Source organism: Lactuca sativa, chromosome 8, assembly GCF_002870075.4.
Source record: "Lactuca sativa cultivar Salinas chromosome 8, Lsat_Salinas_v11, whole genome shotgun sequence".
NCBI classification, from domain to species: domain Eukaryota; kingdom Viridiplantae; phylum Streptophyta; class Magnoliopsida; order Asterales; family Asteraceae; genus Lactuca; species Lactuca sativa.
The window spans coordinates 276513566-276523861 of record NC_056630.2 but is presented as its reverse complement, the minus strand read 5'-3'; the positions used below and the strand labels follow the sequence as shown (position 1 = coordinate 276523861).

The following is a 10296-nucleotide window of genomic DNA, read 5'->3' as shown; positions in this document are numbered from 1 at the left end:
TAGCTTTACAAAAAGAAAACTCAAAAATCTATCATTTTATGTAAAAATTGATTTTTAAACAAAAGTGGTCATAACAATTTTATGACATCATTTTGTGGGTTTTAACTAAAAATATATGGTTTTAAAACATATAAAGTTATTTTGAGTTAAAAATCCCAAAAATTGTAAAAATAAGTTTTACAAAGTTATATTTCTTCTAGTTACCGGTAAATATTGTTAAAAAGTTGCAAAAACTAGAAATTGACTTTTTCATACCAAATGTTCTCATACTTGTGTTAGATGTAAGTTTATATGATATGATCTTTTAAAACATCTAGACATGATAGCTTATATGTATTTATACAGAAATGATTATATAAATGGACTTAATAAAACATTCATAATAAACTATAATTAGTATATTTTGTGAGTCACAAATACTACTTTATCATTTTGCTTGAACCATATAATTATTTAAAGGTATAAATATTTTTACACTATGTAACCATTATGGAAGGTTAAAACTTTCATTTGCAAAAAGGGTTTCCATTACACTAGACGTAAACCTGTTAATACAATTTTGTAAGACATAGCCTTTACCGTACCTACTTAAGTACATACTAAAGTTCTTGAATCATAACCAGAGTCTCGGTAAGAGAGCATAACACTTGTGTATAGATCTATACAGGACTGAAAACCCCGCACCTAAGCTGTTAGCTACAGTTAGACCGGCAGGTCTAGGGTGACAAATGTCTAATATTTTGACGCCTGAATAACGTCATAGCATGCCAACTAGTTGTTAGCACGGTTATAATAACTCACATGGGGTATTAACACTACATTTGGTTTACGGGGCTAACATACATTAATTAAGTTTTATATAATGATAAAACTACATAATACTATTTTCCAGTACAACATTACTTACATTTTTGGTCTTCGAGTTTAAGATTTACAACTCATTTTTAAAGAAAATATTGGATTTTTTGAAAGCACACTCTATCATTTTTTACAAGGAAAAGTTACCGATTTTTCTCATACAAAACGCTTATGAACTCACCAACTTAATTGTTGACATTTTTTCAAAGTCACTTGTATTCTCAAGAAATCAGTAGACAGGTAACAAAAAAAGGTTTTGAGGATGGGCGTCGCAGCATCACGCCATTTACTTTTGTCATATTTGTTTGGTATCAAGTAAACAATGTTTTTGATACAATGTAAACTTCTTAATTATCATTATGATGTTGTATGACTTTGATCACTATTATTTATTATGTTATAATACTGTAAATGAAGTCATTCACCCTCAGACGTTTCCGTCATTCTAGTTTAGGGGTGTGACACTATACTTGCATGTGTGGTAGTATATACATGCCGACCAGCTGGGTCTTATTTGTTGTTACCTTGATATGTGTTATTGTGTGTTCCGAGACTTTGTGTGGTCTCCATGGTTTCTGGTAACCCACATGGCGTTTTGTTTGCCCATTGGGACTTTGAGTAGTCTCCAAGGTTGCTGATAACTCATCGGGCATGTTGTTTACCCACTGAGGCTTCCAGTAGTCTCCAGGGTTGCTGATAACCCATACTTGATTATTTTTGATGTGTTTTATGTGGTATTTTTGGGAACTCATTAAGCTTTGTGCTTACAATTGTTAATTAAATGTGTTTCAAGTACTTCTGATAATCGTAGGAAGGCGAAGGCTTGCACATTCTCCTGCAGTTTATGATTTCAGATATTTTGGGACACTTTGATATTTTGATGATGATTTGTATTTGATACTTGTGATGGGTTTTTGTGAACAATGTTTTTAGTTAATTTAAAATGAAAAATTGGATGTTACAGCATAGTGAGCAAATATGTCGCGACTAGACACTAGTCTGTCATTACCACGACGTGACAAGCAATTGGCCACAACATGGCTGGATCAAGAATCGCGGTTGAACCCTTTTAGACTATGATGTGGCAAGCAGTTGGCCACGACATGACAAGATCGAGAATCACGACTGGTCCTTTTTAGACCACAACATGGCAAGGGTCTTGACATGACGTGGTGATCTGTTGAGTTGACAAATAACCATTGACTTTTAGACTAGGTTTGACCTTGGGTCAAATGTTAGGGTTCTAGGTCATAAGCTGGTAATTAACCTTGGAATACATGTATATGTGGACGTTGTGGTTGCCTTTTATTGTTGTGAGCAGTAGAGGTTTCTACTTGTATACGAGGCAAGGTATCTCACTGTGTTATATATGTCATGTTACTTGTGTTATGATAGACTAGTTGAGTCTAAGCTGATATTTGTATGTATGCATGTTCTGTTGAATTGTTACAGACTCGGGGTTGATGCAAACATGTTCGGTTGTAATACACTGTTGAGTTAATGCAGACTCGTAGTTGTATTGAATGGTTATCAGTGTGGTATGTGATACTATAGGGAACTCATTAAGCTTTGTCTTGCAATTGTGGATTTAATTGTTTTAGGTACTTCTGAGGATCGAGGCAAGGAGAATGCATAAATATGCACATCCTCCAGTGGTCTTCATGATTTTGAGAGATGTTATGCTTTGATACTCTAATTTTGTTAATGATATATTGTGAAACAATGATTTTTGTGATTCTTGGTTTACGGAAACAACTTTTATCTATTTTTAAATGAAAAAAATTTACTATGGTTTGTGGGATGTTACACTAATTTTCATGAAATAACTATTTTCCCTAATTAAATACAAGACTTGATATTATTTATTAATAATCATATTAATAATAAATATTTAATGTGTCAACTTGATTAAGGTGTGACCCTATATGATCATATGTTATTAGTAATATCGTTCAATAATGATTCTTGAACATATAGATCCAACAATATTGCGTTCCTATGAGGCAGCATACATGTTCGACATCGGTCCCTGCTGGGGAAAAGCGAAAAGGTTCGGGACTAGAGCACCAGGTGGAGTTAGTGATACGTTAGTCATTGGTGGTATATGGGAGTTTTACAAGGTGAGCATTGGTTGGAATAACGGTGTGGCTTGCATCATTGGTTAGAAGTTTTATGGGGTGAACATCGCTTGATTATTTACGGGTGCGTTGAGGTGGATATATACTTGGTTTGTAAAAGGACGGATAAACTTCGATAGGATGTAAGGTGAAAAAGGTTGGTGGAGACATTGTGGAGACGATTAACATCGGTTGTCATAATTGGCTGATCGGATTGACTGTAATTGCTTGAGTGAAGGTTGGGGTTGCCGATATAAGAACTGTTGGTGGTTGATGTCGATGTGAGGACGGTAACTAGTGATGTCATGGACCGTATCGGGCTGTGTGCCACCTCATTGTTTCAACCGTTAGGCTCAGTTTTCATCTATGATGATCGGGTTCTGATGGTTTTTGTTTTGATTGTCACACACCAAATGATGTGATATCTTATCTCCAGGTGGTCTTTAAGGAGACGATAGCTACAAAGGGATTTGCTATCACACAAGGAAGAGGAAACAACGTCAATCGTTCTCCAATGGGGGATCTCAGGAAAACGATCTGATGGTCTAATTAGTCTCATGAGGTAAAAATAGTAATGAGAGTAGAAAGTACGAGGGTGCGATCCCTTTACCAGTTTGAGTAAAGAGCCTTTATAGTAAGGCTTTGGTATCGATCTCATTGTGAGAAACAAGGGTGTCAGATCTGACATGAGACAATAACGTTGATCGGTAGATCGTGCTCATTTCCTAACCAGAGCTTGTGATTGGCTCATGTGGAATAACGGTAATGCTTTGAGCATTACTCTTGTCGTCTGAAGGCATTGTATTTTACCGCAAGACGACCTAGACCGATGGTTGGCCAGGCTGCACGAGCTCGTTGGCAGATGGACGCTAGATGAAGATATATCAAGGATACTGGTGGCTTGGTGACCCAACGGCCACAAATGCTTGTTGCTAAGTCATTTCCGTTATTCTTTGGACGTCTACCAAGCGATACGTTATCAGTTGAAAAATAGGTAAAATTTTGACTTTTTAGTTAATATAAACGGTCAAATATTTAATGGATGAGGGAGACTTGGGTGTGACAAAAAGTTACTCGGCTATGTTTGCCGATACCTAGGTAATGCCGAGCTGCTTACCGAGGTGAATCCCTCCGGTTTAAACCTAAGCGAAACGACGTCGTTATCTGTTGTCTGTATAACACATATCGCTGCTAGAGCCGGCACTAGGCCACTAGCGGCATCTTCCTCCACCGATGACGGAAGAGACTGAAGCAACGCAGATAGCACACTAGTCCCCAACAAATTCAGATGTCGTCCGTTTCAACATCGATCCTCCGTCACCACTCCACGCCGTTCCTATCAACCACCGTCCACCGGTGCGCCTCCAGAGTCCGTTCACTCTCTATCGCCGCCTCCAGAAACCAAAACCGTGAAAACGTTTCGAGGAAATCCCAGCAGCCGAACAAGCATCTACTCAAAGCACGCGACGCCGTTAAACATTTCTCGTCTCTTTCACCGTCTCTCACCTCCACCGATAAGCTCCATCTCTCCCCGGACCAAGCCATCGGAAAAGTCGCCTCCGCTCAAGCCAATTTTATGCGCGTGGTGGTTGAATCGGCGAAATCCTCGTCTTCGGAGGAAGAGGAAGGACTTGGAGTTGAGTTGTTGTGTGTGGTAAGGAATTTGCTGAAGAAGATTAAGAGGAGAGTATTAGTAGGAGATAAGGTGTTGGTAGGTTCGATAGATTGGGTTGGTCGAAGAGGAATGATAGAAAACGTGTTCCAAAGAGAAACTGAGATACTTGATCCTCCAGTAGCGAATGTAGATCATTTACTAGTTTTTTTCTCTTTAGATCAGCCGAAATTGGAGGAATTTTCACTCACTAGGTTTCTAGTGGAGGCCGAATCAACGCAGATACCAGTCACACTTGCTTTGAACAAGACTGAGCTCGTAGACAAAGAGGTATCTAATCCATTAAAATCATGATCTCATAATCTGCTATATTCTTAATTACCTGTTTCATGAGTCGTATCAATATCCGATCATAACATGAACTTAGGTCAAATTTTGAATTCATGTAATTCCACAGTGAACTCAGTTAGATCCCCTGTAAGAAGACTGCATTAGCTCTTGAACAGAAAAAGTTACTTGATGCGATTTCCTCCTTATTGCAGACAGTGGTGTCATGGAAATCCAAGCTTCGTAGTTGGGGTTATGAACCGATCTTTTGCAGTGTTGAGACAAAAACTGGACTTGATTCTCTACAGTTCAACTTGAGGGATCAGACTACAGTAATCGTGGGTCCAAGTGGTGTTGGAAAGTCTAGTTTGATCAATGCTCTGAGAAGCAATCACTTTGGTCTTACTGCTGCACAACTGGATGATTCTTCTTCATATTCAAACCATGTAAATCTCATCTCTGCTTCTATTTCATTCAATCTTGTTTTTCTTTTTGTTTTCATAATACAAAGATTTTGTTCCAGATTTTAGGAAGCAAGTGGCTTGAAGATCAAAGAGTTGGAGAGGTGTCAGCAAGAAGTGGCAGAGGAAAACACACAACTCGCCATGTTTCCTTGCTTCCATTATCTGGAGGAGGATATGTTGCAGATACTCCTGGCTTTAATCAACCGAGTCTATTAAAAGTAACAAAACAGTCCCTTGCACTCTGCTTCCCAGAGGTGTGTGTGTGTGTGTGTGTCCTAATTTGGCTTCAAACCCTTCACTAAAAGTTGTTCCATTTGCCTTTTATTATGTTACTCTCATCTTGATTCTTGAACTTGATTGTTATGTTCAGGTTCGCAAGATCCTTTCAGAAAGTGCACCATTGAAATGTGCATTCAGTAATTGTTTGCATCTTGGGGAACCAGGTTGCCTTGTGAGAGAGAATTGGGAAAGATATCCATTCTACTTCCAACTGCTTGATGAGATCAAAATTAGAGAGGAATTTCAGTTGAGAACTTTAGGAACCAAACGAGAGGGTGATGTAAGGTATGTGTATTAGTTAAGTATTTGTGTATTATTTATTTGAGTTTGAAATATGAATTGGTGGTGAAAATATTGGAAAATCAGATACAAAATGGGAGATATGGGGGTGAAACAAGCAGAACCAAGACTAGCGCCAAAAAAACATAGGAGACAATCACGTAAGAAGATGAACCAATCATTACTAGATGACATAGAGGAGGAACTTGATGATGATGATGATGATGATCCTATTATACAAGCAATGAAGAATGAAAACCAGTAGCTCGCTAGTTGTTGAACATCATTGTAAATACTAAATAGCTTTGATTGTTGCTACTTTTGGAAGAAGGAAATAGTTATGGATCCTTGAGGAGGCATCATCTTGGTTTGGAGAATGTCAAACACATGCCTTCCGAAAAAAAAATAGGGGAAAAGGTTAAAAATGACTTGCAAATTATTCCATTTCTCCGTTTTCGTTAGTCAATGAATTTATTTTTGTCCACTTTTAGGTAATGAACTTTTGAAAAATTTATATTTTAGCGTTTAACTTATTTTCGTCACAATAAACTTTCTAAAAGTGGATACTTTTAGTCGCTGAACTTGTTACATATGATACCCAAGGGTAGGGATGTTATTCGGGTCGGAACCGACCCGACCCGACCCCGAATAAACCGAAAACCGAATAAGGGTAATTGTATGAACCGAAAACCGAACCAAATAAGTAATATGGGTTCGGTTCGATTCAGGTATTATTCGGTTCGGTTCGGTTCCGACCAAATAACCCAAATAACATTTTCAAATAACATTTACAATATGATTATAAATATTGTATTTTGTATGACTTTTGTAACTTATAATAAACACGGATAACACCGATTAACTATTCTTGATATATAAAATGTAAAATCCAACCACCACAATCTTAAGATATAATTATTAAGCAACATATTAAACACTAAATATTAAACATCCAAAACACCCAAAAATCTATCTATAAGTAAATAAGTTAAACATTAAACATTACATGGGTATTTTGGGTAACGATTGATAGAACACAAGACCGAATAAGCAATCGTGCAAGGGGAAAAAATGTGACTTTTCATATTCGGTTCGGCCTTTTTGGACCGAATAAACCCTTATTCGGGTAACCCGGACCGAATAACCCGAAAACTGAATAAACCTTATATGGATACCCGAAAATCGAATCGAATTGCTTATTCGGGTCTAATTCGGTTCGGTTCAGTTCGGTTTTCGGTTCGGTTTGTGTTTTCGGGCCAAATTCTCATCCCTACCTAAGGAACTAAAATAAGACGATATTGGAAAATTTATTTTCTAGAAGTAAATAAAACTAAGTTGAATAACTTTAAAAAATTCATTACTAATGGACAAAAATAATTTGAATTGTCTGAACGGTCTGTTGGTCATTTTTAACCTTTTCTCAAAAAATAATGGTGTTAACGTGGAATATAAAAAAAAGCCTTTCAAGATACGGCAATTCCTTTAAATGTAATATTATTCTAGACGTTGTTGGTCTAACCCTTTTTTTTTTAATTTACTTCAAAACAGAAAAATGTGTTTCATATTCTCAGAAAAAAAAAATGGAAGGGATTCAACTAGGAATCCTAATAACTAATGAGAGTCGAACACTTTTTTCAATGAAACACATCTTCTTTTTTTTTTTTTTTTTTTTGGTTAAAAGTAACTTTTTTATATGTATAACAAAACGAGAAATTAAATATCTTTTTGTCTTTTGTTCTTATCTATTTAAGATGATTATAAATATATAAATTTAATATCTCAATCAAATTTAAATTAAATTCAACAACATTTGTCACCATCTAAAATAGATAGGAGGATAGTATGAATAAAAAATATGAAGATATTTAATTTTTCACCAAAATATAGATATTTAATTTTTAACCAAAATATATTCTGAATAATTTGGTGATTCTTTCCAAACTATACTAAAAAGAAAAGGCAAAAAAATATATTGCTCTCTGGTAACCATGGAAAAAGTTATGTCATGAATTCGCAAGAACCTTTAACGGAAAACATGGTCATTTTGTTATGTTCTCTAAATTGTTTCGAGGAGCTATTGGTGGTCATTTTAGTAGGTTATTTTAACTATTTATCTTATATGAAACACTAAACTTTGTTATATGCATAAATAGTTTAGTAACGGAAAAAATTATATAAAATATATTATTACAAAAATCTCTAAAAAACTAATCAATCCAGCAATATATTTTAGAACAACGGATGTGGAAGCGAGAGCAAGATCGGCATGGAGGTTTGTGGATGACACTCTACGCTGTAAGGTTGTGCAATTTTGTTTGGAATGTTTAATTCAAATTCAAAATGGTATCATTTTGATAATGGTTTATTACAAAAGGTTTAGCTTATTGTTGTCCAACAAGCTACATATTTTGATCTTATTTGGTCATTATATATATATATATATATATATATATATATATATATATATATATATATATATATATATATATATATATATATATATATATATATATATATATATATATATATATATATATATATATATATATATATATATATATATATATAGGTTCAGGTTCATTTGAGACCATTCTAATTTTGTGAGACCGTGAGATCAAATCTAAAAATAATTTTAAAATGCAAAATAAATGGAAAAATCCAGAAATTCTTTTTTTAAATATTATTTTCGGAACATGAATTAATTAAAAAAAAATAAAAAAAATTCCGTTTTGTTTGAAAAATACGTGAGATATTCTAATAGAATATTACACTGACATATTCTAAAAAATAATTTTAAAATGCAGAATAAATGGAAAAATCTAAAAATTCTTTTATAAATATTATTTTCGGAACTTGAATTAATTAAAAAAAATAAAAATAAAAATAAATTCCATTTTTTTTGAAATATTCTAATAGAATATTACACTGACATATTCTAAAAAATAATTTTAAAATGCAGAATAAATGGAAAAATCTAAAAATTCTTTTTTTAAATATTATTTTCGGAACTTGAATTAACTAAAAAAAATAAAAATAATAAAAGTAAAATAAAAATAAATTCCATTTTTTTGAAAAATACGTGAAATATTCTAATAGAATATTACATTGTACATATTTTAAAAATAATTTTAAAATGCAAAATAAATGGAAAAATCCAAAAATTCTTTTTTTAAATATTATTTTTGGAACTTGAATTAACTAAAAAAAATTAAAAAAAATAAAAAATAAATAAATAAAATAAAAAAATACGTCTCACGGTCTCACAAAATATAGATGGTCTCAAATGAATCTAACCCTCTATATATATATATATATATATATATATATATATATATATATATATATATATATATATATATATATATATATATATATATATATATATTGCAATCCAACTCTCTAAACTTTCAAAATAAATGTAAAAAAACTCATATTGACATATAAAGGGATAATCTGATTACCATTTTGCATGTCACGTGTTATTAATTTAAATAAAAACATTTTTGACCAATGTTAAGGGTTATCTGATTACCACGCTTACGTGACATATTAAGGTTATGTTTGACGTACTAGCTGAAAAACTAATTGTTAGCTGAAAAGCTGGTTGATAACTGAAAAACTAGCTGTTAAATAAAATGCTAGTTGATAGCTGAAAAACTAGCTGATAAAAAATAACGTTTGGTAAAACTAGCTGAAAAATATGAATTAACATAAAAGGATATTTAAAAGAATGTGTTTTTATAACTAAATAATGGGTATATTTGGAAAATTTTAGAAAAACTTCTAAAAAGCTAGTTGAAATAGCTTTTTAAAAAGCTAGCTTACAAGTTATTTTTTAGTTTGTCAACTTAAAAACTTGAAAAATAAACTAACTTTTCAGCTAGTTGTGGCGTACCAAACACAGTCTAAATGTCATTTAAATCACTAGAATCATATGGCTTTGACATGATGTCTATGTGACTTTCTATTTTAAAATTTAAAGTTATTATTATTTATAAAATTTTAAAATTATTATTATTATTATTATTGATTTACATGAATAACAATTATAGAAGATTAAATACAAGACTAGTCCATCTTCTTAAATAAAACCACCGTCTACCTCCCACTAACACCATCAATGCCACCACCAACACTAGTACACCACCATGCATTTTGAAGCAAGAAATTAACAAAAAGAAAAAGAAAATTGGCGTGAAATAAACCCAAAAGTCAAACCCATATTTTAAACACATCAATTCATAGCACCAAAACTCAACTTTTAAACCCATCAAGAACATATAATCATTGGAGACCAAATTTAAATTCATCAATTTGCAGCACCGTACTATCCTTGTTATTTCTTAGTTAAAGAAAATGC

At 33.1% G+C, this 10296-nt stretch overlaps 1 protein-coding gene across 1 annotated transcript; it reads left to right on the top strand.

Moving 5' to 3' along the window:
- The first annotated feature begins 4121 nt into the window (after nt 1-4121).
- On the top strand, nt 4122-6431 carry LOC111902111 (small ribosomal subunit biogenesis GTPase RsgA 1, mitochondrial). The gene is made up of 5 exons (XM_023897987.3): nt 4122-4917; nt 5130-5360; nt 5438-5632; nt 5749-5942; nt 6024-6431. The coding sequence occupies exons 1-5, from the start codon at nt 4264-4266 to the stop codon at nt 6199-6201; spliced, it is 1452 nt and encodes a 483-aa protein (XP_023753755.1). The 5' UTR covers nt 4122-4263; the 3' UTR covers nt 6202-6431.
- The last annotated feature ends 3865 nt before the right edge of the window (nt 6432-10296 follow it).

Bases quoted from the DNA above. Each gene is read 5' to 3' on its own strand.
- LOC111902111 (XM_023897987.3), top strand. From the start codon at position 4,264: ATGTCGTCCGTTTCAACATCGATCCTCCGTCACCACTCCACGCCGTTC. The intron at 4,918-5,129 runs GTATCTAATCCA...TCCTTATTGCAG, and splicing joins CTGAGCTCGTAGACAAAGAG to ACAGTGGTGTCATGGAAATC. The intron at 5,633-5,748 runs GTGTGTGTGTGT...TGTTATGTTCAG, and splicing joins TTGCACTCTGCTTCCCAGAG to GTTCGCAAGATCCTTTCAGA.